General features: G+C 48.6%; 1 protein-coding gene across 3 annotated transcripts; it reads left to right on the top strand.

The window, feature by feature from the left end:
• The first annotated feature begins 180 nt into the window (after window positions 1-180).
• Window positions 181-27,727, top strand: AKAP8L (A-kinase anchoring protein 8 like). 3 transcript variants are annotated; one of them, XM_027583158.2, is made up of 14 exons: window positions 181-1,582; window positions 6,342-6,416; window positions 11,480-11,512; window positions 11,804-12,044; window positions 13,921-14,374; window positions 14,476-14,572; window positions 14,655-14,725; window positions 15,088-15,151; window positions 15,955-16,063; window positions 17,512-17,653; window positions 17,756-17,861; window positions 18,096-18,226; window positions 27,168-27,263; window positions 27,340-27,727. In XM_027583158.2, the coding sequence occupies exons 1-14, from the start codon at window positions 1,570-1,572 to the stop codon at window positions 27,652-27,654; spliced, it is 1,947 nt and encodes a 648-aa protein (XP_027438959.1). In that variant the 5' UTR covers window positions 181-1,569; the 3' UTR covers window positions 27,655-27,727. The 3 variants fall into 3 exon arrangements, with proteins under 3 accessions (XP_027438959.1, XP_027438960.1, XP_027438958.1); XM_027583159.2 differs by lacking the exon at window positions 181-1,582 and adding an exon at window positions 3,396-3,615 and having other exon boundaries at window positions 18,173-18,226; XM_027583157.2 differs by lacking the exon at window positions 181-1,582 and adding an exon at window positions 3,398-3,615.
• Window positions 27,728-27,897: the final 170 nt, after the last annotated feature.

The following is a 27,897-nucleotide window of genomic DNA, read 5'->3' as shown; positions in this document are numbered from 1 at the left end:
GAAGGTAAAATGATGGCTGTGGTATGTGCCTTGAAGGAAGCTGTAGGATCCACGAGAGGTGTCTGGGGGCTCAGCTTTAATTTGGAGAACAGGCAGGCATCTGAGCATGACACTTCAATGAGCCCCAGGGCTGGTGTGCACAATCAGTTTTATGTGCTTCATATTTGGAGTTTCTCAACACATCATTAGCCTTGTCCCATGTGGCAGCAAGTTCTGCATAAGCCATTTTTAGGGGAGGGGTTGTTTTATTAAAATATTTTATGGAGAATCCCAACCATACAAAAATAGTAAAATGAACTGTCACCTACTTACCAATTACCAACTCAAGCCAAGCTCTTCATCTGTAACCCTTCCGCACCCTCTTTCCCTTTCCCCATCTGAATTATGGTGAATCACGTACTTGTCATTATGTGAATTAATCTTAATATTTCAACCTTTCTCTGAAGGATAGGGGCTTTTAAATATGCCATTATTACACCTAAAGAGATTGACAATTCCTTAATATCAAGAAGTCAGCAACATTGCTGATACTTTAAAACACCAGAAAAACCATGTACAAGCCATAATTGTACTCAGTTTGATGAGTTTTCACAAACAGATGTAAATACCATTTTCAGTGTCTGCAATTCTGTCAAGTCATCTCTTAGTCTCCGAAAGTGGATTCCACATATCCAATGAGGATGCAGAGGAGACAGGGCTGGCGCCAGGCTGCGCTATTACAAGATCTCTAAAGTCCTGAAGTTCAAGCTTTAACACTTAAGTGCCAAGGACCCAGGGCAAGTCATGAATTCCAAGCCTCTTTTATTTTTTAAATGGGAAATTCTTTAAAAAGGACCTTGCAGGTACGACGGGAGCATTTGAGATGGTAATCCGAATATATTTATTACATATACCATATAAACATGCTGTATAAATTTATCCGTTATCATTATGTAACGATTAACAACAAAAGGTAACATTTAGCGCACCCGGCACTGGACTGATTTCTTTACATACGTTATCTCCTATGTCTGAACGTGTGCCGAGCATCTTGTTTGGCGCTTAGTTGTAATTTTCGTTCCAGCATGGCCACACCGTGCTCGTTTTTGGAGCTGAAGGCCTGAGAAGTTAACAATCTAGGTTTGTACAGCACCTCAGTAGCAGGGCCGGGACTGGAACAGTGCCCTGGGCGGTAGTTCCGGCTCCCTCTGGCGGCCCTCCAGGGCACCGGCGCTCTCCCAGCCCAGCCGCGCTTGGGCCTCAGGTCTTCCCGTAGTACACAGTTCCGCCCCTTCGAATTCTGCAAGGTTCCGTATCCCGGCCCTCTTCTCTCAGCCAATCATCGCGGGCTTGGAATAACGGAGGGCGGGGCTCTCACGAGACTGGCAGCCCCGTCAGTCTCTAACGTGAGGGTGGGATAGACAGCGCTGTCATCCAATAGGAGTAAACCCAGAGTCCGACGCGAGCCAATGGGGCCGGGAGGTGGGGTTCGGTCGTCTTAGAAGGGACCCAGGGGATTGTCGCCGCTATCCCGGCGTCGGACGTGTGGGACAGCTGCCTGAGTCCTCGGGTGCAGTGTTCGCTGCTGCCATGAGCTATACAGGTGGGCCCGCAGGGTTGGGGTCGGGCTTCGGGTGGGGAGGGACAGGGACGTGCCAGAGCCGCACCGTGCTCGCCCGCACCTCCCCAGGGGCCTGGACGCTGCCCTCTCTGCGGTCACAAAATGGCGCCGCGGGTCCGTCGCCTCAGGTTCGCCCCGCTCACGCCTTGGCGCCTTAGTTCTTTGTGCTCCGGGCCTCGCGTCCCGCCTCCCGGCCGCCCGAGATCTTGGCCTTTGTCGCCTGTGTCCGAGGGCCCCGGCTTGAGCGTCCGCGTTCTCTGAGCCCCTGACCTCCGGCCTAGGTCCGGTCTCCTCGGACCTAGGGACCTCAGGTCGCCCTTCCTCAGGCCTTAACCCTTCAGATCGGGCAGCGGACTGGGCTGCCGTCGCCATTGCCGCAGCCTACCCTGCGCCGTTTCCCTGCAAAATGCCGCAGTTACCCACCCCCCAGCCCCTTTGCCTGCCCCAGGCTGGGAGAGGCGCCAGGCCCCAGGGCGATGAGCGAGGGAACCTTGGGCCCAAGGGGCTGGGGCTGAGCCTGGGCCTTGAGAGCAATGACCGGCTTTTCCATTAATTCATTCACCATCTGTCAGAGTCATCGCGTCAGGTGCTGAACAGGCCCTGGGAAATTGACAGGAAATCCTCAAGCAGCTTATGGGCGGAACGTAACGGGAAAACCAATGAATGTAGAATATACTCCGCGCTCAGTAAGCCGAGGGGCTTGCTCGTTTGCGGGGGCGGGGTAGGGGTGGTTGGGATCAACGTAAAGAGGTGACATTTGAGCAGAGACCTGAATGGAGTGAGGGAGTTAAGGACATCTGGCCCGGGGTGCCGCTGGCATAAAGACCCAGGAGCAGAAACCGCCTGGCTTGTTAGAAGATCAGCTAGCGAGGCCAGTGGGATTTGAGCGAAGAGGGAAGGGTGGATGATGAGATCGGAGAGGCGGCCCTGGGCTATGCTTGGATATGCTTGGACGGTTGTGAATTATCCCTGGAGGAATCTGAAAGGCCGCCTGGGTTTGCCTTGGCAGTAACACATGAAGCTTCTCAGCCGGGAGCCATAGACTAGGCCTCCCCTTTGACGGGGGTATTAGGCTTGAGCAAGTATGGTTGCTGAGTAACCTGCATTCTGCTTGGAATGTTCGGGCCTGACAATGATACTGGATCCTCCGGTGCTGTTCCGTAGGCTGTTTTATGTTAGCCTCAGCAAAGAAGTAGTGCCAGGCGTCCCTCCTCTGGTCCCCTGGTGAGGAGCGTCGCAAGAACCCCAGCTTTTCAAGCAACCATCCCTTAGCCCAGTGGTTCACAACCGGGGTGATTCTGCCCTTCTGCCCCCATCCCCCAGTACATTTGGCATTGTTTGCAATGTTTCTGGTTGTCATATCCGGGAGTGGAGTTGTTACCATCATTCAGCGGATAGAGGCCAGGAATGCTGCTAAACATCCTGTAATGCACAGGACGGCCCCCACCACAATAAATTATCCAGCCGGGAATATCAGTAGTTCCAAGGTTGGACAACCTTGCCCCAGGCTTTGTGTGGCTTTCCTGGTTCAGGAGAAAAGTCAGTAGGGTTGTTGCTGCCATCTCTGGAATTGAGATGTAATCCTTTTCACCAAGTCTTACCAAGAACTGGAAGACAGTTTGTTGGTTTTCAGAGACAAGACTGCTGAAAAAAACAGAAGATGAATGGTTGGGTGCTGTGAAGTAGCTTAACAGTGGAGCATTTAGATTTATAGACAAGGAGACTAGAGTTAGGTCACTAATGGCCAGGTCTGAATTTCAACTCCAGATCTTGTAGGCTTTAATTCTTGGCTCACTGAGGGAACCAAGGTAATGAGATAATGATTACTTTTTCCTTGATCTTGATCAACTAAAAACCATAGCAGCTTTATAATGTGAGTCTTTCCCTTTTAAGAAGCAGACCACTAAAGTAAAAAAAAAAACATTTTCAGTCACATTTCAAACAATTTCTTTGCCTTTAAGGAGGATTTCTGGAGGCCTTGAAGCAAATGTTACCATTCTTTTCAAGCATAGGAGGTGATTAAAATAATTTATCTTTTTGATAACTTGTCCAGCTTTTGAACCTAGTTACTTTATGTGTATTTGTGAACCTAGTTACTTTATGTGTACTTCCCCTCTCTGGCACTGAGGGGAAGGATGGGAGCAATGGAAAAATAAGACAGAAAAATCCAAAATCGGGCCTTCAAACACTACCAAACCTTTTATAAGAAAATTGATTTCAGGGCGCCTGGGTGGCTCAGTCGTTTATTTATTTGTTTATTTGTTATTTATTTATTTATTTGACAGAGACAGCGAGAGAGGGAACACAAGCAGCAGGGAGAGGGAGAAGCAGGCTTCCCGCTGAGCAGGGAGCCCGATGCGGGGCTCGATCCCAGCACCCTGGGATCATGACCCGGGCCGAAGGCAGACGCTTAACAATTGAGCCACCCAGGCGCCCCAGCTTTGTGTATTTTTGAGTGAAAAAGATGTCACAGTCTAACCAAGAGGGAGGGAGGGATATTGGTGCGTAATTATCATAAATCCATGGTCTGACCCTTAGCTTTCTCAGGCCAAATACTTACTTTATTTTTTCACCCAGAGCTGTTCAGGGTGGTAAATCAAACCAAGAAGAGAAGGATTTACAAGCCAGATAAGAATTTATTCATAACTGAAGCATAACTTGCTAAAGAAGATCCCGCTCTGGAGACAGTACTGTGCAACAAGATGTTAACATGGGGAGGACAGAACTAGAGCAGAGGTTGCCATTGACCTCTGAAGGTTTGATGGATTATGTTTCCTTTTTCCCAGGGAAGAAGGAGGACCCCTCTCCCTTGAATAGACATAGATTCTTTGCTCTGCAGCTTTCATACTATGTTCCAGTTAGTATTCCTGTCAGGGTGTGGTGGTTCCAGGTGCAGCTGCAGTATGTTTAAACCATGTTACCTGAAGTCTGGAACCATTTTGCTGGTGGCTGTATTGCTGAACAGACAGGTTTCCGGAAGCTAGTTAAGCAAACAGTGGAGAAGGTAGGTGTAGGGTATTAATTTTTACACTGTGGGGCTTCACCACAAGTGAAGCATCCAAAACATGCTTTCAGTGTTTCTTGTGGACATTGTTTAGGATGTAGGCATCTTGGAAAGGTCCTCGGTCCCTGGAGGGAATCCACTGTAACTTACCCTCCTTAATTAGGAAAGGTAAAAAAAGTTAACGTGGATACTTTTGCCTTTCTCCTTCCCCAGCACCAAGTCTCAATTCCCTTCTCTGGGAAGTAGAGATAAAGTGTGGGTCCACTGATCTTTACTTGAAACCCTTGGAGCTGGGTATATTTTGGAATTCTAGCTTGAGAGAAGGACATTCCACAACACCCCCACTAGGGTCTGGGGCAGCACCCTGTAAATAAATGCATTTTTTCTATACTAGGTTGGGTAAAGAAAAATTGCAATTGTCCTCACAGGTCAGTTTTGTCCCACAATGACTGTTGGCACCACATATGAGGAGAACACTTGGTTTTCAGACCTTTTTGGACTTGGGCACTGCAGGGTAAGGGATCTTGGCCCTGTCCCCTTTGTTGGCTGTGATGAGGATGAAATAAAATAATGCAGATAAGGATCTTAGCACCCTGTGGGGGAAACACTTGTTCAATGTTGGCTTCTGTTGTGGTCATCTTTGTTGCTATGGTCCTTTAAGATGAGCTAGAGAGACTGTCAACATGTAACAGCCTACCCCAGGGGAGGCACTCGGTGTATGCTTTCGTTGTAAAAAAGAAAAAAAGGGGGGGGGCTATTAAAGGCACTAGCTTTAATTTTTAGGTCATGAATTGGCTCTGATGAGAATAGGCAAATATTGCCTCTTATGGCAGCCATCGTAGTTTCAGTGCTAAGGGTAAATCTTTTAAAAATAATGTTTGTAAATGTAATTTTAAAGATAGTGTCAGGATTCATCATTTAAGAGCAATAGTTTCTGATAGAGGTTCAAGTTTCCCTTATTTAGTACTAATTCATCTTAAGTCAAGAAATAGTTTGAGGGACACCTGGGTGGCTCAGTAGTCGGTTGAGTGTCTGCCTTTGGCTCAGGTCATGATCCTCGGGTCCTGGGATGGAGCCCCGAGTCAGGCTCCTTGCTCAGCGGGGAGCCTGCTTCTCCCTCTCCCTCTGCTGCTCCCCCTGCTTGTACACACACACTCTGGCATATAAATAAAATCTTAAAAAAGAAAGAAAAAGAGTTGAGAAAGTAGGAAATAATATGCATACTCTACATAACACTGTTCGGTAAAAACATGCTTACCCCTAGTAATTGCATTTTATATACATTTTTTAATGGGAAAACTAAAAAATACAGAGCAGTTTCAGTTTCAGATCTGGGGGAAGGGAATGGGGTAATATTTGCCTTAACATTGTTCAGAACCAACTCTCATCCTTGTTTGAATTGGAGGCAGCTCACCTTTTGGTCGTTTGATATAAGTATTTTCCTCATTTAACTGAATAATTTGGGCACTCATTTATCGAAACTGAATACTGGTTTAAAATGTTTGAACATTTTTATCCAGTTCTTCTGGTGTAGCAAGTTAAATAGAGCCTGTCTTCATTAGCTAATATGTTCTGGAGGTATAATTAAAGTGTTGAGAATCTAGAGTTTTTGGAGGCTTTCCACTGTGGGGCCGGGGGGGCGGGGTGGCCTGCCAGCCAGTCTACACTGAAGGGTAGTCTTAGGTTATCTCCATTTGGCTTGTTTTGGGAAATTAACCACACTGTGCATATATTTAGGCTTTGTCCAGGGATCTGAAACCACTTTGCAGTCGACATACTCAGACACAAGCGCTCAGCCCACCTGTGATTATGGTAAGTGTGGGCCCCTGGGAACCAGAGGGTGAGGGCTCTGCCTTCTAGTGGCAGAGCAACCTCGTGTCTTCTCAGTTGCCTTTGATTGTGCTCTCACTGTCTTGCTTGTCCAAATGCAGTCTTGTGTAAAACAGTGTGGTGGGCTGTTAGAATAGCTAGTGCTTCCCTTGGAGGCAGTAATGGGAAAGATGTCTGCTTACGGAGTAAGCTGGAGTTCTTGGAGCTGTAAATCATTGGTTCCTTTGACCCTGTAACATGTTGTTAGAAGTGCATATTGTCTGTGACAAAGGTCTGGCTTCACAAAATCCCCTAGAGGGCCTGGGAAGGAGAGTAGGCAATCAGAGTCCAAAGGATCGGTCTGATCAGAAACCTAGCCATCAGTTTAGCTTCAGGGTAGTGTGTGGGACCTGTATGAAAGAGAAGCTGCCTGTCTGAATCTAGCAGGGGTTTTAGAGACAGTCAGACCATCTCAAGCCAGCGGGCTCCTCACACAGGGTTGAAGGAAAATGTCCAATCAATTTCTCAGTCATGATCAGACACACTAAATCTCTAATTCAGAAATAGCCACTCGACAGAATCCATAGATGTTCTCTTGGTATGCTCTGGCAACCCCTAACTGCCAATAAATGCTGGACTTCCTGTGGTCTGTGACCATAGATGTCTGTGAGAAGGAGCCCTCTTTGGAATTAATAAAGATAATGCTTTGCTTGCTGAGGTGGGTAGCTTGTTGTACTACTAGGATCTGGGGAGAGACTGAGCCTACATTGTGACACTGACTCAAAAGTCACTGAATAAATGGACATAAACTCCCTGAAGTATTAGCAGCTAGTCCCAGGGGGAGAAGGAGACTTAAAATGTTTCGAAATTGAGTAAGGAGGTATCAGGTGTTTCCTAAATGAGGAGAAACGTGGTGTGTATGGCTTCCCTATCTTGCCCTATCTGCCTTACCCCTGTTAATCAAACAGTAGTCCCAGATTGCACAGCTTTTTTGAATTCTTTTCCCTCTGATTTACATAGTCTCGGTACGAGCATTTTAGCAGATGCACCGTTTGCAAATCTTTTCTCCCAGTCTGTGGCCTGTCTATTCTCTTGTCAGTAGTGTCTTTCAATCAGCAATAATTGGGCCTCAGATAAACCTCATTGGCTACGATACTGCCACTGAAGTCCTATTTATCAGTCTTCTCTTTAATATATGGTGTTTTGGGGGTCGCATCTAAGAAATTTTTGCCTAGGGGTGCCTGGGTGGCTCAGTAGGTTAAGCATCTGCCTTCGGCTCCTGGCAAGATCCCAGGGTCCTGGGATTGAGCCCCCATGTCGGACCCCCTGCTCGGCGGAGAGCCTGCTTCTCCCTCTCCCTTTGCTGCTCCCCCTGCTTGTGTGTGCTTGCTTGCTCACTCTCTCTCTCTCTCAAGTAAACAAATAAATAAAATCTTTATGAAAAAAGAAAGAAGGAAAGAAATTTTTGCCTAACCCAAGCTCACCAAGATTGTCTTCCGAGTTTTCTTTTAGGTGCTTCCTAGTTTTGTGTTTTCCATCTGTTCTGTGATCTATTTTTAGTTAGTATTTCTACAAGGTACACAGTATAGGTCAAGATTCTTTTTTAACTTCGTTGAAAATCAATTGAACCTATATGTGTGGGTCGGTTTCTGGACTCTAATTCTGTTCTGGTCATCTGTGTATCTGAATTTCCTCCAGTACCAGTCCGTCTTGATTACTACATAATGAATCATGAAATCAGTTCATTCCAATCCTCCAGTTTTATTCTTTTTCCAGAATTGACTTGGATATTTTAGTTCTTTTCTTTTTGCATATAAATTTTAGAATCAGTTTGTCAATTTCTGTAAGAATTCCTGCTGAGATTTTGAGTCCAATGGCCTTGAATCTATAGATTCCTTTGGGAGAATTAACATGCTAATGACATTAAGTGTGCCAATCCATGAATACAATGTCATTCGATTTATTTAGATCTTTGATTTCTTTCATTAGTGTTTTGTAGTTTTCAAAACACAGATCCTGCACATAGTTTGTTATATCTATACCTAAGTATTTCATATTTTTAGTGCCAAGGTAAATGGTATTTTTAAGAACTTTAGTTTCCAGTTGTTCACTGCTAATTTGTAGAAATTGGGTTGATTTTTATATATCGACCTTGTGATAAACCTTGCTAAGCTCACTTATTTTTGTAATTCATATAGGTTTTTTTATGTAGGCAATCGTGTGAAAGAATAAAAACGGTTTTATATTTTCTTCTGGCTTAAATTGCAAGAGCAATATAACAATATTTAAATTACATTTTGGGGGCGCCTGGGTGGTTCAGTCGTTAAGCGTCTGTCTTAGGCTCAGGTCATAATCCCAGGGTCCTGGGATCGAGCCCCACATCGGGCTCCCTGCTCTGTGGGAAGCCTGCTTCTCCCTTCTCCACTCCCCCTGCTTGTGTTCCCTCTCTCGCTGTGTCTCTCTCTGTCAAATAAATAAAATCTTTAAAATAAATAAATAAATAAATAAAATTTTGGAAAATAGTCAACTGCGATCCCACCATTTTAATACTTTCATCCTGTTCTAAGTAGTTGAATAATTTATAGGGGGATAGAATTGTGTATCCTGCTTGATTTGCTTACTGTTAGAAGCATTTCCTTGTACTACATAAGGTTTAATGGCTTCTTTTTTGATGCCTCTATGAGGTATGTCACTGAGAAGGTAGGCTGTAACTTCTTGAAGTTGAACATTTACATTGTTTTATATTTTTGTTCTGTAAGTGTTGCTTACTGACCATCTACTTTTCTTCTGCTTGTTTTTCTTTTGCTTAAAAAAATTACATCTCAGGGTGCCTGGGTGGCTTAGTTGGTTAAGTGTCTGCCTTTGGCTCAGGTCATGATCCCAGGGTCCTGGGATCAAGCCCTGCATCGGGCTTCCTGCTCAGCAAGGAGGCTGCTTCTACCTCTCGCACTACCCTTCCTTGTTCTCTCTCTCTCTCTCTCTCTCTCTCTCTAACAAATAAATAAAATCTTTTAAAAAAATTATGTCCCTAAAATTTCCTATGTCAACACTGGTCTCATCCTCCTCTGGAGGTGGAAGTGAGCTCTGACGTTCTTTTGGAAGGGGCAGGTCTTGGGGACTCCCTAGGCCTCATAATATAGATAAAAGGTTTCCCCTTCGAAGGGACCTGGCTGAGAAGCCTCCTTCAGAGAGTCTGAGTTGCTCTGGGCTTACCAACTAGCACATAGAGAGTGCTTTCTGAGTCCTGTCTGTCACAGGGCCATCACCTACCTGTCCACTTGTCTGTCCTTGTGTTTACGGTTTTGCGTCCATTCCTGCTTCCTTTCCTTGTACTTCCTTGCTCTGTTCTGGCAGATTTTCAGCAGCTAAAGCCCTGGAAGACCATACACAGGCCTCATAAGCAGAGTCCCAGTGGGTCTGCCTTTGCTTCCCAGTCCTGTCTCCTTTTGAATAGCTAGTATCCACTGTTCCTGGAGCAAACACCCACGTGACCAAGCTCTTGTTAGTTGCTGGGGCTAAGTGTGTATTATTCCTTGGTTGCCTCTGGCAGCCTCTTCTTGCTTGTCAGAACTCCTCCTTTGCCACTCATCTCTTACGTGATTTCCTGCTGCCGGCTGTCCCTTGCTGCTTTCTAGTTAGAAGTGTCTCCTTTAGGGGCACCAGGGTGGCTCAGTCGTTAAGCATCTGCCTTCGGCTCAGGTCATGAGCCCAGGGCCCTGAGATCGGGCCCCGCATCGGGCTCCCTGCTCAGCCGGAAGCCTGCTTCTCCCTCTCCCGCCCCCCCTGCTTGTGTTCCCTCTCTTGCGGTGTCTCTGTCAGATAAATAAAATATTAAAAAAAAAAAAGAAGAAGAAGAGTCTCTTTTAACAGACAGTGCTCTGGGCTGCCCAGCACTGCCAGCCACTGCTCTGTGTGCTCATGATGATAGTTGTTACATAAAGGAATGAATGAGAAGCCTCTGCTTTGACTTCCCCAACCAGGAGGATTTTTGCTTTGTGAGCTCTCTGGAGCCCAAGGTGCATTAAACCTAACAGTCATCTGGGGTTCTTTCCTGGTTTCTGACACCTCCCCGTTCTGTTTATGCCCTGGATTAAGGAGGAACCCAACTGTAGGACCTACCTCAGCCTGCCCCTGTCCCTCTTTTCAAGTTTATACACTCTTGCTCTCCTGTGACTGGACTCTGTCATTCCTCACACTGCCATCTCAGAGCTTTGGTCCCTGCCCTGGGATGAGCATGTCTTGTCTGTCTGCAGGGCAGAGATAATAGGGTGTAGGAGACAACTCTGGAGTCTCACCAGAGACACCGGGAAAAGTTCTGGTGGACTCCCCTGGGCAGGAACCATGTTTGCTTGACTTGGAATTCCCACTTGGCTTTGCACTTCGTCAGTTCTCACTGGCTTTATGTTTCTGAAGGGATGAATTTTTCTCGTGTGCTGTGATAAAATCCAGAGCATATTTAGTTTATAATCCAGATTATTCTCTCACTAGCATTTCTCAAGCTGGGAATTGTCTTGTCCTTACCTCTGCTAATGTGTTTCAGCATAGCACACTCGAGATTCAAGGGCTTGGTGGCCCTCCCTGTTAAGGCATATACTTGGGGGACCAGGATAGTCCACTTCTCTGTTCTCTGTGGCTTTTTTGGGGTGATTTGAGTGACCTGATTTTCATGGTGGATGTGGGCTCTGTGCTGAACTTCTTGTACAGCGCAGTCTGTGTGAGGCACCAGAAACCATTCTCCTCTTCCTCTGACTGGTGCTTAGCAGGAAGTGGGGGTAATCTAATTCTGGCTCCTCAAGGGAGGAGTATGAGAGCCAGATTCCTCAGCTGGCGGTGTTGGGAAGGGGAGGCCTCGGAAGTAGCAGACGGTCAGAGCCACAGAAGTTCAGACACCAGGGCACAGGGTGACCTGGCTTGTTTATGGAGTGCTCTTAAGCTCAAGGCTGCTCAGGGGAGGTTCATTCTTCTGTCACCAGTCAGATTCTGGGAATCATCGTCTTTGTGCCTGAATTCAGCTCTTGTTGTATTATAGTCAACTGTAGATGTAATTGCGCTTTTCCTTTTTGTAGGCTATGGAACTTGGAACTCTGGGACAAACAGAGGCAAGTATTCCCATGATTGCTCTCCTCTCCCTTGGGATTGAACCGGTTGTGTGTTTCTGCCACTGCCCGGCTTGCCCACTGTGCCGGAAGGTGCCTTTGGGGGCCCCGGGGCCAGCTGGTCTTTCACCGGAGGTCCTGGGCTGGGACCCACCCAGCCTCGGGGGGCTAGGGTCCCCAGCTTGTCTCTGTGACAGAAGATGTCCTTGTCTCTCTGTCTGTCCATCTCTGTGTGCCTGTCCTCTCCCTACCCCTGCCATCTCTGTCTGTCCGTCTCTGTCTTCCTCCTTGCAGGCTACGAGAACTATGGCTACGGCTATGGCTACGGCCAGGATAACACCGCCAACTACGGGTACGGTACGGCCGCCTCAGACTCTTGGGAAATGCCTAACTCGGACACAAATGCAAACCCCAGTGCTGCGGGTAGCGCCGGTGCCGATTCCGTTTTGTCCAGAATTAACCAGCGCTTAGATCTGGTGCCACACTTGGAGACAGACATGATACAAGGAGGCGTGTATGGCTCAGGCGGAGAAAGGTGAGTAGGTGTCCGCCCAGGGCTGTGGCTCTGTCGGGGCGCCTGCTGCCTGCCGGCACCTCCCTCTCTGACCTGCCTCCTGGGTTGCCTTCCTGTCTCCTTGCTTTACTGCTGGGGCTCCCAGAGACTGCTCAGGGTCTGCTGCGCTTCCCTTCTCCGGCCTGGGCCCCCTCCCTGCCCTTTGCAATTGCCTGGTGGCCAGTCTCTCCCCTAGCTTGTAGGGGGAGGAGCGAGCCCCAACTGGGCCAGCTTCACTCAGGACCGGAGTGTGAAGTGGCCCCTCCAACTGGAGACAGCCATTTGGAGTTCTCACAAGACCTTGTATCCCACACGGTGTCAGGGCAGGACAGATTGGGCTGGGCATGAAGCAGGGCGGTGAGCCTTTGGGGCTGACCACAGAGAGCTGGGCTGTCCCCACATAAGAGACAGAGCAGATGTGGATACTTCCAGGCCACTCTTCTGAGCCTGACAAAGGTGTGCCTGTTGAGCCTCAAAAGTGCCTTTGTGAGGAACTGTTGTCGTCCTCATTCTTGAAGCACAAGAGGTCACACTCCTTGCCTGAAGGCACCCAGGAGTAGGTGGCGGAACTGGGCCTGCCTCCTAGATGTGCCCTCTTCCGCAGCATCATGCTGTGTTTGTCTCTCACTTTCTAAACTGGTGCTGGCTCAGAGGTCCTTGTACCCTAGTGAGAGGCTTCAGTGAGGAGGGCACATGTTGGCGTGGAGCATCCTAATGGCTCCAGCTGACAGATGGGAGGAGAGCAGAGAGTAAGGAGGGGTGGAGCCAGGCACTGGTGGGTTCGGGTGAGGCCCCAGGGCCACTGGGGGCAGAGGCTGCCAAAGAGACTTGCACGCATTGGCTCTGTAGCAAACAAAATGGGTGGTGGTGGGGGGATCCCCAGACATACCCCATGCCCTCGTGCTTGGCAGCCACTGTGCTTGCAGCTGAGGCTGCTTAAGGCAGAAGGGGCTTGGCTTTTGGCTCAGTGGCTGTGTGGATCCTGTCGCTGCTGGTGCCAGCTGCCTGTGGACTTTCTTGCTACAGCCTAGAACTGGGGAGCAGGGGTGAGGGAGGGCTGACAACTGGGTAGTGCTGGCTGCTTCTGCCACAGCTGCTGGCACTTCTTGGCTGTCCAGGTTTGCCGGAGGGGCCTCTGTGCCTGTGAGATGTGTAGGGTTAAGGACTGAGGTATGTGGGCTGCACCCACTGTTAGAAGAGCTTTCTGTGGCACTCTCTTTCTCCCAGGAGGGAGGTTTGGCCTGCCTTCCCAGTTGCTGTGGAGGGTTCGATCCCACAAGGTTGATGTGATAGAGCTCTTTTTCTAGTCCCTCGGCAGAATCACAGTGACTTTCCTGGGAAACACTCTCCACTTTGTCTCCCTTCTCCTTTTGGATGGTGAGGGCCTTTGGAGGATTGGAAGTTCCCTCAGCCAAAAGGGATGAGACCAGCACAGTGTTTCTCATGGGCATCATCGGTCCTTTTGGACAAGCATTCGTGTGCCTGACTGCCCGCATCCCATAGGACGCTGGGGTGCTTGGTTCTGCCCCCTAGGAGTAGCCTTGGGCATTGTGGCTATCACAAATATGTACATGCTTCCACAGGGCTGAGGGCTGCAGGGTGTCTCTGCCCCATCTGAGACCTACTCCATCCCGTTGTCAGTTTTTCTTTGGGTCCCCTAGCTGGTGCAGAGGCTCCTGAGAGGCCTTTTTATTGGCATTCCTGAACATTGAGCCTCTCTGACAGGGTGGCGTAGGTGCTAGAGTAGGACTTCCTGTCCCCAGGACAGGGAGCTTTGGGGAAAGGCAGGAACAGTAGGCTCCACCCAAGGGCAATGGGACCTGAGGGCATCCCTGATGCTTGCCACCTGCTTCTGCAGATATGATTCCTATGAGGCCTGTGACTCGAGGGCCATTCTGAGCGAGCGCGACCTATACCGGTCAGGCTACGACTATGGCGAACTTGACCCCGAGATGGAAATGGCCTACGAGGGCCAATACGATGCCTACCGCGACCAGTTCCGCATGCGTGGCGGCGACACCTTTGGCCCACGGGCTCAGGGCTGGGCCCGGGACTCCAGGAGTGGCCGGCCGATGGCCTCGGGCTATGGGCGCATGTGGGAAGACCCCATGGGGGCCCGGGGCCAGTGCATGCCTGGTGCCTCCCGGCTGCCCTCCCTCTTCTCTCAGAACATCATCCCCGAGTACAGCATGTTCCAGGGCATGCGTGGCGGGGGCGCCTTCCCAGGTGGCTCCCGCTTTGGCTTCGGGTTTGGCAATGGCATGAAGCAGATGAGGCGGACCTGGAAGACCTGGACCACGGCCGACTTCCGGGTGAGTGGAGGAGGCTATCCCTCCTGGCGCTGACTGGGTGGAGTGAGGAGCGAGGAGCATGGAGCCACCTGCCCTGACCCAGCTCCCTCTTTCCAACCCAGACCAAGAAGAAGAAGAGAAAGCAGTGTGGCAGTCCCGATGAACCAGACAGCAAAGCCACCCGGACGGACTGCTCAGACAACAGTGATTCAGACAATGGTGAGCTGGGCACTGGCCTGCTGCTCCCTGCCCCCCACCTTGTGGGGCTCCTGGGCTGAGTTTGTCTCTTCATACTTTTCAGATGAGGGCACTGAGGGGGAGGCCGCAGAGGGCACTGAAGGCACCGAGGCTGTGGAGAAGGGCTCCAGAGCAGTAAGTGGCTGGGCTCTGTGCATTGTCAGCAGGTGGGGCCTGTGAGGAGCGGGCTGGCTGAGCCCCTGTGCCTCAGAGCAGGGCTCTCCATGGGGGCCACGGGCCATCCTGGTCCTGCACGTGTGAACAGCACAAGGGAGGTGGAGGTCTGGTGGAGAGAGCACAGGCTGTAAGCAGGCCAGCCAGCCAGAGGCCGGGCTTCTTTATCAGGAAACGGTGGAATGAGCCCCCCTGTGCAAGGGCTGCTGCGGGGTTGTGAGGCTTTTGGCTTAGTGCCTGGCACTTAGCAGGGCCTTGTCACTCAGAGCCATTATAAACAACTGTATACGCTTTAACGTGGGGTTTTTGAAATGGTGTCCTAGGAAGGAGAAGACGAAGAGGGAAAAGAAGAAGGCAAAGAAGAAAGCAAAGAGGATGTGGAGAAGGGTGAGTCTTCTGAGGGGCCCGGACGCCAGGGAGACTCTTCCAGGCCCTCACAGTTGGAGGGATCCAGCTGAGGGCAGGGTTGTGACAGAAATGTGGCCGGCATTTGTTTTACCTTCCGGTGGGGGCAGCAAGCAAAAGAGTTGGGGGGAACCACAGGCATACTCCCTGCCCTCGGTCCTTCAGTAGTGCACAGTTCCAAGTCCTCAGTGGCTGGTATCTGAGCTGGGACCCTCGGTGCAGTTTTTACGGCTCTGGTTTGCGTGTCCTCTCCCTTAGCGCCTCTCCAGCCCTTGTTGGGAGCCCGTGTCCCCCTACCTGAGTGATGAGCGCCAGCAGGTACCTAACAGTAAATCCAGCCTCAGCCCACTGTTGCCGCGGTGCGCCGTCGGGGGGGGTGGGCTGAGCCCTGTGAGCTTTCGGGTCTTTACCTCTGGGGGCTGCACTTAGGCCTCAGTCATGGCCTCCCTGCATCCCGCTACCTGGCCCCTCTGAACTTGTGCCAGTGTCCCCACCGAGACAGCTTCTGTTTGCCTTCCAGCCTCCCTGTGGCCCTCTGCAGAGTATGGGTGTTCTGGAGAGCAGTGGGGTCAGCCTGTGTCCTCCCCTCTTCAGGACCTAGGCCCAAAATGGTTCCCTGCCCAGCCCAGGGTGCCCAGCCCTGCTCATGGCCGGAGTCCTTGTTCGAACGGCTGTTCTCAGAATGGACTGTCTGCAGTAGAAGGCGGGTGATCCAGCTGGAGGCCCCAGGGCCTGCCCTGATCTGGTGGAACCAAGCCGGTGACTGTAATCCTCTGTTTCTACAGGGGCCCTGAGCACCCAGGATGATAGTGGCCAGATCAAGCGCAAGTTGCAGGCAGGCAAGAAGAGCCAGGACAAGCAGAAAAAGCGGCAGCGAGACCGCATGGTGGAAAGGTAACCGGCTTCCCTCCACTCCTTTGCCTCTGCCTCGCTCTGGGGCTGCCGCCTGGAGAGCAGGGCCATAGCTCTGCCGCCTCGCCGCCCTCTGGCCTCCCTCGGGAGCTGCCACCTGCTCGGCCGTGCATGGACCCTGCTTCCCGCCAGGCCCAGCTCCCAAGGCCTGACTCGTTCCCTGCCCCACTGCGGCCGCCTGGCGACCGCTAGCGTCTTTGACCTGAGACCTGACACTGCTCGGCACCGTTGCCCAGAAGCTCCAGCGCTAGGTCACTCGGCGCACGAGCCCCGAGGTGCACTGGGGGCCTGATGCCCCTGCGGGAGGGGGCCAGCTCATCAGAGACTCGAGGTCCAAGGCGCCTGTGCCACCCCAGCTAGCTGCCAAGAGGCCGCCGCCGCGCCCAGGAGAGATGGCAGCACCTGTGGGCTGTGGCAGCCTCGGGCCTGCCCTCTGCCCTGCCCGCCGGCCCTGTCAGGCCGGGCCTGTCTGCGGCTGAGGCCTTCACGCCCCTTGGTCGGGTCTGTCTGCCCTCAGGGCTCCCGCACTGGCGCTTGCCTCCTCCTCCGCCTCAGACTCTTGCTCTTGCTGGACCTTCCTCAGCCTCGCCGGCGCCCGGCCCCTGGGCTCTCCAGACAAAGCTGACCCCGTGGCCCAGATAAGGACGTCCGGCAGAGGTAGGGACCCGCCCCGAGGCCTCGGTGGCGGCTGGCCTCCTCCGCCCCTTGCCACGGCGGCCTGCTCCAGCCCAGGCCCCAGACCCCGGGCTTCTGCTGTGGACACCAGGCCCAGACAGAGCACCTCGCTCAGGTGACTCCAGGCTGCCCTCTGGCAGGCCAGGCGGGCGCCCTCCTTCCAGCTCAGACTGGTCTCTTCTTGGAAGAGGAAGATGAGGCAGCAGGAGCCCAGGCCTGCTTGCCTCCCATCCCTCCCGACACCACCCCCAAGCATTCTGAGCAGAGGATGGGCTGGGCCTTTCAGTCCCCCAGACCCAGAAGGAAGATGCAGCACCTTTTCGGGCCCTGCCTCGGGACTGCGTACTCCACTCTGCACCTCAGGGCCACCTGGCTCACGCCAGGGCATCCTTCCTTCCGGTCCCCAGTTGGGCCAAGTGCACACGCTCGTGCCCAGCCTTGGTAGAGAGGCCCACCGGCAGCCTTCCAGCGACTCCTTGCCTGTTGCAGCAGCTGCTGCCTCGGGTTTCAGCCTCCTGTCTGGGAAGGAAGAGCTCCTCCCCTGCCCCCCCACGTTGCAGTAATTGCAGCCTGCAGACTTTCTGTCCCTTTCTACTCCCGACCCCACTGGTCCCAGCCTGTCCCCCTGCTGGGACCACACTTCAGAGGCCCGTGAGCAAGGCCTGTTTCAGGGTTCGCAGCTGGGTTGGGTGAGGCGGCAGCACTGCTCCTTGGGACCGTTGAGGCCTCAGCCCCTCGTTTCTTTCCTGTGGCAGGATCCAGTTTGTGTGTTCTCTCTGCAAATACCGGACCTTCTACGAGGAGGAGATGGCCAGCCACCTCGATAGCAAGTTCCACAAGGAGCACTTTAAATATGTAGGCACCAAGCTCCCCAAGCAGACAGCCGACTTTCTGCAGGTGAGCCTTGGAGCAGCAGGACGGATGCTCTTAGCTTCTCAGACCCCTTGGAACATAGAGCAGCCCGCACAAACCTTGGTGTCTCCTTGGTATCTTTGGCAGGAGTATGTCACCAATAAGACCAAGAAGACAGAGGAACTCCGGAAAACCGTGGAGGACCTTGATGGTCTGATTCAGCAGATCTACAGAGACCAGGATCTAACCCAAGGTGAGGAGGTTCCATCCCACTCCAACCAGGCAGAGACTCAGCCTGCCCTCCTCTGGTTCTCAGAGTGGGGTCACGACACCCCTCTGTTCCCCCAGGGAGGGTCAGTGAGAACAGCCTCAGGCCCACGTGGAAATGGCAGGGCGAGGTGAGGAGCTGGTCTGGTGTTTTCCCTAAACTGCTGGGTCTGTCTTAGGCACCTGGAACCGGTGGTGACCCTCCTTCTCCCCCCTGCAGAAATTGCCATGGAGCATTTTGTGAAGAAGGTAGAGGCAGCCCACTGTGCAGCCTGTGACCTCTTCATTCCCATGCAGTTTGGGATCATCCAGAAGCACCTCAAGACCATGGATCACAACCGCAACCGCAGGGTGAGTGGCCACCAGTGCCCTTCTGCCGTCCTGTGGGTTGACTTGCAGGGAGGTCCTGGGGTTATAACTTCTGCTTGCCCGTGAGGAACTGCAGGAGATGTGGCGGGGTGGGCAGATGTAGACTTTTCTGGCAGTGCAATCAGTGCAGCTGCAGGGAGAGGGGAGGGGAACGGGGACTCTGCCATTAGAGCTGGACCTTTAAGGCTATGGGATATGGGGACCTCCGTGTGCATAGGGGCCACAAGCCAGAAGAGGTTCAGAAACCCAAGAAGAAGTGTACAGTGTGCGTGTTGCTAGAGGAGGGGTTCATGAGGGCTGGGCTGAGGGGCTGGGCTCACTCCTATAGGCAGCAGTTTTTAAGTCTGGCACTAACAGGATTAGAGTTGGTGTGGCACTGGTGTGGAGGGAGATGGGGGGGGGCAGTGGGGGGCACACGAGGAACTGCTGCAGTACCAAGATACAGGAGTGCCTCCACTTTAGGAGTGATGAGAAAGGCTGGACAGAAGGACTGTGTAAGGAAGTGAACAGGAGTCTGGGATGTCTCAGGCTTCTGGCTTGGGTAACTAGGTAGACAGAGCTGCTGCTAAGATAACAGGGTAGGGATATGGTACAGGGAAAGGGGTGAGTCTGGCAAGAAGGTGAACAAATTCAGTCTTATTTTCCATTGTATCCTCAGTGCCTAGCACACAAGCCAGAGGAGGCGTTTTTTGATTGAGGGGGTGACCTGCTGGGCTGAAGGTGGCTGTTAGAGGTCTGCTCTGGGTGGGGTTGGTGGAGGGGGGTGGGCACTGCTGTGCAGTAGGGAGAGAGCTTGAGGGATCCAGGACCAGGTCTGGGCCTGGAGAGGCTTGACTGCCACCACCCTGGAGGAGGCAGAAGGGATTTATGTGCAGATGATGGCAGCCAGGGGGAGCATAGGAAATAGTATTTCTCAACCTTTTTCCATGGCCATCAAATTCATCTCTGGTCTTTCTTGATGCACTGATTCTCAACAGTGGGATGGGGGTAGGTGGTGGAGGAGATCCTGTGGGGATCTTGCCAACACCAGGTTCTGGAGCTGGGATCTGATAAGGCTGTTGGAAGAGAGCAGACTGCAGTACATGATATTAAAATGTGGGAAATCTAGGTGAAATGAGTGATAGCCAGTAGAACATAAACTCAAATTGATTTTAGAAGTTTGAAAAAAGAAAAAGCCATAGCTGCTAATAAAGGGGTACAGAAGGGTGAGGAAAGATGGAAGATACTTAGAAATTAGCACCAGAGGTTGTTGATTTATAGAGATTTGAGTATAATTTAAATACTGTATTTTTAGAGATTCCAGACTGTAGGAATGAATGGAAAGCTTCTAATTATTATTTTTGGTCACAGCTTTACTGAGATATAATTCATATAGCATACAATTCACCCATTTAAGCTGTACAGTGCAATAGTTTTTAGTATATTACAGTTGTGCAGCCATCAGCACAATCAGTTATAGAACATTTTTATCACCTCAGAAAGAAAAGATAAATTTACCATGTGCCTTTTAGCTATCTATCACTCCCTAACCCTCCTGCCATGTTTCCCTGGCCTTAAGCAACCACTAACCTATTGTCTGTCTCTGTATATTTGCTCGTTCTGGGCATTTCACATATATGGAGTCATGTAATATGTGGTCTTCTATGATCAGCTTCTTCCAGTCAACATAATGTTTTCCGGGTGTATCCAGGTAGCATTCCTTTGTATGGCCTAATCATATTCTCTTGCATAGATATACCACATTTGGTCTATCAATTCATTAATTTGGGCATTTAGATTGTTTTCACCTTTTGGCTATTATGAATTATGCTATTACAAGCATTTGAACATTTGTGTACAAGTTTTTGTGTGGGCATATATTTTTATTTCTTTTGGGTACATATCTAAGAGTGGAATGTCTCAGTCCAATAGTAACTCTGTTTAACTTCTTGAGGAACAGCTGGATGTTTTCCAGAGTGGCTGCACCGTTTTATATTCCCATCAGCAGTAGTGTGCGGGTTCTGATTTCTCCACACCTCTCTAGCACTGATTATAGGACTTTCTGATTCTAAACGTCCTAGTGGGTGTGAAGTGGTATCCACTGTTTTTTTTTTATTTTTATTTTTTAAAGATCTTACTTATTTGAGAGAGAGAATGAGTGGTGGGGAGGGGCAGAGGGAGAGAGAGAAGCAGACTCCCCACCTGGCGGGAAACCCGATGTGGGGCTTGATCCCAGGACCCCGGGATCACGACCCAAGCTGAAGGCAGACGCTTAACCAACTGAGCCACCCAGGCACCCCTATGTCTTATTTGAATTTCCCTAATGACAGTGATGTTGAGCATCTTTTAATGGGTTTGTTGGCCATTTGTCTATGTCCTTGGAAGTTGAAGAATGTCTATTCAGATCCTGTGTTTGTTTATTAATTGTATGGTCTTCTTGAGTTAAAGAGTTTTTTTTTATATATTCTAGGGGCGCCTGGCTGGCTCACTTGGTTAAGTGTACGACTCCTGGTCTGGTTTCAGCTCAGGTCATGATCTCAGGGTCGTGCGATCAAGCCCCCCCCCCCCCCATGTTGGGCTCCGCACTTAGTGCGAGTCAGCTTGAGATTCTCTCCCTCTTCCTCTTTCTATTCCCCTTCTCCCCCCACTCTCACTCCTGTTCTCTCTTAAATAAAAAATAAATAAATAAACAAACAAACAAATAAATAAATAAAATCTTTTAAAAAAGAATTTTTTATATATTCTAGATACAAATCCTTTATCAGACCTACACCTTACAAACATTTTCTCCCAATCTGTGGGTTGATTTCTCACCTTGATGTGTCTATAGCACAAAAGTTTCATTTTGATGAACACCAGTTTATTTATTTTGTTGGCTTGTGCTTGGGGTGTCATGGCCAAGAATCCATTGTTAAATCCAGGGTCAGAAAGATTTATCCTTGTGTTTCTCATAAGAGTTTTATAAGTTTTAGCTCTTTTAAATTTGGATCTTTTGATTCCATCCCTTTTTTAATCCAGTTTGACTATCTTTTGATTAGATTGCTTAATCCATTCACATTTAATGTTACTACTGAGATTACCAGATTTACATCTCTTGTTCTATTCCCCTTTACAGGTTTTTTGTCTTTTGGTTTTTTTAATTTTTTAGTGTAACATTTTAATTTCATTAATGATTTTTTTGTGTGTGCTACATTCTTTGGGGGGCATCATTTTCTGAGTGATTTCTCTAGGCCTTATACATATTAACTTCTCAGAATCTTTTTCAGATATAATAACTTAATTTCAGTGGGATTGAGTTACTCCTATATAGCTCTCTACATAGAAGGTCGTTGTGTTATTACTGTTGTACGTAGTATTTTGTCTGTATGTGTTATAATTCCAATAACAAAGGCAATAGTATAATACAGTATCATGACTACTTTATGTAATTTTATGTCTTTTAAGGAAGCTTACAGAAGAAATGAGAGCAATTACATATTTCTAGTTTTTGTTATATTAGCCTTCTTATTTCTCATTTTTGGTTCTCTTCATTTGAGTTTTACCTGTGGATTTAAGTTACCATCTGTAGTCACTTCCTTATTAGTTCAATACAGCTTTAGTCCCCCCACTTTCTTTGTGCCATTATTGTTAAACTTGTTATATTTCTGTATGTTATAGGCCAGACAATACAAGTATGTCTGTGTATCTCTGTGTGTGTATATATTGCTTTGTACAACTTCTTTTCAGTCAGTTGAGAAGACAAGCAAAGAATTACACGTTTATAGTTTCTTTTATAATTATTTGTATTGGTCTTTCACGTGGATTTGCATTACTGTCTGGAGTCACTTGCTTTCAGCCTGATGAACTTCCTTTGGTATTTCTTACAAGGTCTGATGGCAGGAGACTCTTTCAGGTGTTCTTGATTGTGGAATGTCTTTATTTCACCTTTATTTTTGAAAGGTAGCTTTGCTGGGCATAGGAGTCTCGGTTGACACTTTTTTTCTTTGAACATTTTAAATATGTTATTTTGCTGCTTTCTGGCCTTGTTTCTCATGAGAAGCCAATCTTTAACCTTATTGGGATTCCCTTTTAAGTGATAATTCATTTTTCTTTTGCTGCTTTCAACATTTTTCCCTTGTCTTCAGCTTTCAGCATTTTTATTATGATGACTCTTTTTGTGGATCTCTTTGTATTTATTCTACTTGGAGTTTGTTGAGCTTGTTGGATGTCTAGATTAAAGTTTTTCACCAGATTTATCAAGTTTGCATGCATTTTTTTCTGCTTCTTGTTCCTCTTCTTCCGGTGTTTCCATTATGCATGTGTCGGGTCATCTAGTGGTGTCCCAAGGTTGTCTGAGAATATTTTTCTTCTTTGTTCTCTGTTTTTCAGATCATAGCTCTACCAATCTATAGATTCTCTAATTCTTCTGCCAGTTCAAATCTACCATTAAGCCCATCTAGTGAATTTTTCGTTTCAGTTATTGTACTTATTTATGTCTAGTCAAATTATTTTTTGAAGCCTCTCTCATCCCCACAATGTGAAGCCTTTGCTAGGGTGCCTTGGAGGAGGAAGTCATGGGCAAGTACACAGCAACCCTGGGATAACAGTGGTTTCTGACAGACAGGGTTCTCTTTTTTTCTTTCCCAGACTAAACTTAACTATTATAAACTACACAAATTGTTGGTTGATTGCTGTGTTGTTTTCAGCAATTCCTGAGGCATTAAATTGCTCTCCAATCTGATCCAATTAAATAAATCCAGGCTCTTTTATACCGATTATTTTTGAGGTCATTGAGAGTTCTGAGCCCTGAGCCCTGGAGGCTCTTCTTAGCTGTTTTATTGGTTCTCTCTGGTAACGGGGACAGCTGATGGTTTAGCTTATATTAGTATCAAATCTACTGGTCTCCTTTTAATTGCTTTTCCCCACACCCTCCACTGTTTTGAGAGAGCCCTCTGTCTTGAACTTCCTTACACACTTATGAATAAAGTAAGTTCCTTTGGAAAGAGATTTGGGAGCTCACTGTTTTAAGGCCTGTCCCTTGGTAAAACTTGGGCCTGGTAGCTTTTCATTACTGTGTTTCTTCCTTTGCTGTATGTCCTTAGGGCCTTTTCCTTTGACTTTAAATGGTTGTGTTGTTCTATAGTCTTCATCAGTTTTACTAGGGAGTAGGTTCACATAGCTTCTCAAGTTGTCATGCTGGAAGTCTATCCTCTGATGTGTTTTTATCAAGATTTTTAAAACTAATTCCAAAAATCTGATAAGGATAATGCCAAAATGAAACTGTAGATTAGTTTATTATTAAAGAATAAAAGTGTTAAGTATAATATTAGTAATTACCAATCTGATAGTGATTCAAGTGTTTACTACACTATAATTAAGTAAAGTTTGTCTCTGGACTACAAGGATGGTTCAGTAAGAAATTAGCAACAGTATCAGTATGAAATGCTGGAAATGAAAACTGTATATGCAAATTGTGATTATATTCTTAGAAAAGCTGAATGATTCCAAGAAAATGGTCTTTGAATTAACAGAATGTAATAAAAGGAATGGAATTCAAGATAATATCCAGAAAGTAATAGCCTTTCTCCATTCTGGTAATACCCAGTTAAAATGGGGAAAAATCTACTCACAGTAACCACAAAGTGTATAAAATAACTAAGAATATAGATTTAAGAAGAAACGCCAAGGATAGGAAATAAGAATTCAATGAATAGAGGAATAATGGTGTTCTTCATAGGAGGTTTAATAGCAAAACAAAACAAACACTACATCGCCCCATAATTAATGTGGACAGTTCATGGGATTCCAGTCATATTCTGGCAAGGGGGACTGGATGAAATTGCTTTAAAGTTTATGTTGTAGAATTAAGTCTAACAACAGCCAAGAAAAAAAAATTTTTTTTTAATTTATATTTATTTATTTGACAGAGAGAGACACAGCGAGAGAGGGAACACAAGCAGGGGGAGTGGGAGAGAGAGAAGCAGGCTTCCCGCTAAGCAGGGAGCCTGATATAGGGCTCGATCCCAGGACCCTGGGATCATGACCTGAGCCAAAGGCAGATGCTTAACCAACTGAGCCACCCAGGCGCCCCAATAGTCAAGAAAATTATAGAAAGGGTGGTAATTGAGTTCAGGGCGTTGGTTTAGCAGATATGACTTTTTTCAAAGCCACTGCAATTAAAAACAAAAAGTGATATTGGCATAGTAATAAAGCAGTGGAATCAGAATAGAGTCTAATGAAAGATGCCAGTATGTTTTGGAACTTAGTAATTGTCAAAGTCAGTACAGGTTCCTTATCTGAAACTCTAGGGCCAGATGTTTTCAAATTAGTTTTTGAATTTCAAAACAGCTACATGGTAATGATCACTAACATCCCCAGTGGGACCTGGGAAAATGACTTGTAGTTGAGCCATCAATAATGCCTCAAATGACTTATGTAAGTGGGATAAATAAAGATGGTATAAAAACACAATGGAGGGACGCCTGGGTGGCTCGGTCAGTTAAGTGGTTGCCTTTGGCTCAGGTCATGATCCCAAGGTCCTGGGATCGAGTCCTGCATCAGGCTCCTTGCTTAGCGGGGAGCCTGCTTCTCCCTCTGCTTGTGCTCGCTCTCTGACCAATAAGTAAATAAAATCTTATAAATATATGCATACGTATATACATACATACACAATGGAGCTTAGGAGAAAACTCTTCCTCTGGATTTCAGATTTGTGGAGAAGGGATTATTATAGACCCATATGTCAATTTAATGGAGAAACAATTGTTTATCTCATTAATTTCTGGGGAAAAAAGCTGGACCCCTAACCTCCTACCATATATTAAATTCCAGAAATAATATGAAAAATAAAAGAGCAAAATTTAGAAGATTGTTTACCTTGAGGTTACAGAAAGCCTTCCTGAACAAGCCAGGAAACCCAGAGGTCGTGGAGCAGATGACCTCCTAGAATGCTGGGCAGGTGGCCCCATGTGTGTATTAGATCACTCACATTTATTGGTGGGCGGGAAATGCCACAAGAGGTCTCATCCTTCTTTTTTCTTTCCTTCAACCACAAAAGTATCCAACAGTAGTAACATCTGATGCTGCTGAGGAAGCAAAAGGATAAGTACATTGCTTTAATACAGGTGGAGGAAGCCGACTTACTATAACTTAATACAACTTTTTTGCAGAGTACTGAGGCACCATCACTTTGGGGAACCTGTTGGGTAGCACCAACATGGAAGTATTTAAGTTTATTCTGGTGGTGTTTGGTTCTTGTAGCAAAAATCTGGAAACCATGTAAGTGGGCTTCCCTTGGGAGTTGTGTGTACATCTCTATGCCTACAGGGAGGAGGATCATGTGTTGGCAAGTAAGGAGGTGCAGAGGAAATGGTCTGACCTAGCATCCTAATTGTGCATCTTTGACTTGTTTGATTTTGATCATGCATGAGGGCTATCCATATTTTCCCCAAATGGTAGAGAAAATGAGTAAAGAAAAAAAGGTGAAGGTGGGAAAAGGGAATAGAAACGCAAGTGAGAGGATGATGTAAAGAGTTGGCTGGGGTGGGGCGCCTGGGTGGCTCAGTCCTTAAGCGTCTGCCTTCGGCTCAGGTCATGATCCCGGGGTCCTGGGATCGAGCCCTGCATCGGGCTGCGGCTCCCTGCTCAGCGGGAAACCTGCTTCTCCCTCTCCTACTCCCGCTCTTGCTGTGTCTCTGTCAAATAAATAAATAAAATCTTTAAAAAAAAAAAAAAGAGTTGGCTGGGGTGCAACAGGATTCCTGGGGGTAGGCTCCCCCATGCCAACAAAAATGGCTTTTATCATCTGCTTTCAGCTTATGGCTTTACACGTGCATTATCTTCATAATGATGAAAGTGAGATTTGCCTGTACTTACACAGTTGAGGAAACCACTTAGCATTTCGGTGTAAATCCTTCCGGACAAAAAGGCGCTGGCATGTTATACAACCTGGTCCATCACACACCTTTTCTCAGCACACAGGAGGAGATGAGCCCTATTTTTTTTTATAAGATTTTATTTATTTGAGAGAGAGAGAGGGCACACAAGCGGTGGGGAGGGGCAGAGAGAGAGGGAGACTCCCCCTGAGTGCTTGATCCTAGGACCAGACCATGTGAGATCATGACTTGAGCTGAAGTCAGTTGTCTAACCGATTTAGCCCCAGAGATGAGCCCTATCTTAAGGACTGCATGGTGTTCTTTTCAATGTTTTATTTAACTACTTCACAGAAGTTTTAGGTGCTTTCCAGTTTTTCACTACTGCAACTATGTGCATGAATGTTTCCAAGTCTTAAACTTAGGCTAGAGTCTTGTAAAGAATTACTGAGACAAATTTTTGAGACAAACTTTTACTTTTGATACATTTTATCAAACTGCTTTCCAGAAAGTAAGTAAACAGTTGACCCCGTCACTGTCAGGGTAGAACGGTCTCTCTTCACTTTTGCCATTTGGGGTATAATTCGTCATCCTGGGAATTCTATGGGTTAAAAGGAGGTACATCACTTAAATGTACTGTTTGACATTTGTATTCCTGCTCTTATATCATCCCTGTGGATCCTAAAGAGTTCCTTGGATATGGGCAGCTGGCTTCTTGTTAGATGTTGCACCTCTGGCTTTTAGTAGGTTTCCTAATTTGTTCACTGTTTGTAGTTTTTATGTAAGCACATTAGGTTTCTGCTGTACAGCTGTAAAGACATATGTCTTTAATCAATTACATACAGTACGTATGGTGTGGAAGAATGGAGCATTCGAGCAAAGATCAGATCAGGTCTTGGCTCCGTGCTTGTAGAGTGGCCCTACGCTTGCACCCAAGGTACACTTGTACACTTTCACCACGTGGTTAGAGTGCTTGGCTGTGCTGAGCTCGGGGCAAGAGGGTTTGGGAGGGCTCCGCAGAGCTAGTGGGGCGGGGGAGGGGGGCTTTCTGACGCCCAGACCAGCCTCTCCAGCCCTCCCTGCCTTGCCTGCAGCTCATGATGGAGCAGTCCAAGAAGTCCTCGCTCATGGTGGCCCGCAGCATCCTCAACAACAAAATCATCAGCAAGAAGCTGGAGCGCTACCTGAAGGTGAGGCGAGCAGGCCCCTGGCCCCCGGCCCCCGCGGGTCCTTCCCTCCCTTCAGTGTTCGCCTCCTTCCCCACAGGGTGAGAACCCGTTCACCGATAGCCCCGAGGAGGAGAAGGAACAGGAGGAGGCCGAGGGCGGCGCCCTGGACGAGGGGGCGCTGGTCGAGGGGGCAGGGGGCGCGGAGGGTGCAGAGGGCGCGCCGGCGCAGCCCCCAGTGCCCCCGGAGCCGGCCCCCGGGGCCGCGTCCCCACCGCCGCCGCCGCCGCCGGAGGAGGAAGAGGAGGGGGCCGTGCCCCTGCTGGGCGGGGCGCTTCAGCGCCAGATCCGCGGTATTCCGGGCCTCGATGTGGAGGCCGACGACGACGAGGAGGGTGGCGGGGGCGCACCGTAACCCGGGCTCCGGGCGGGCAGGACCCGCGTGGCCAAATCTGGAAGCCGAGCCTAATAAAGCTCTTCCCATCCCACTTACTTCTCGTTAGTTTTTTGGTGTGCAGCACGGTAAGCGTAGGAAGGAACGGGGCTCGGGAAAGGGTGGGAGTGCGCCTGCGCACCGGCGGCAGGAAGGAAGACGGGAGCGCCTGCGCGTAGTAAGACTCCGTGGCCGGACCAAAACTCCCAAAATGCTGTGGAAGCC

Source organism: Zalophus californianus, chromosome 1, assembly GCF_009762305.2.
Source record: "Zalophus californianus isolate mZalCal1 chromosome 1, mZalCal1.pri.v2, whole genome shotgun sequence".
Classification (NCBI taxonomy): Eukaryota; Metazoa; Chordata; class Mammalia; order Carnivora; family Otariidae; genus Zalophus; species Zalophus californianus.
Note: the sequence above shows the minus strand (reverse complement) of the source record. Positions and strands in the feature narration are given on the sequence as shown.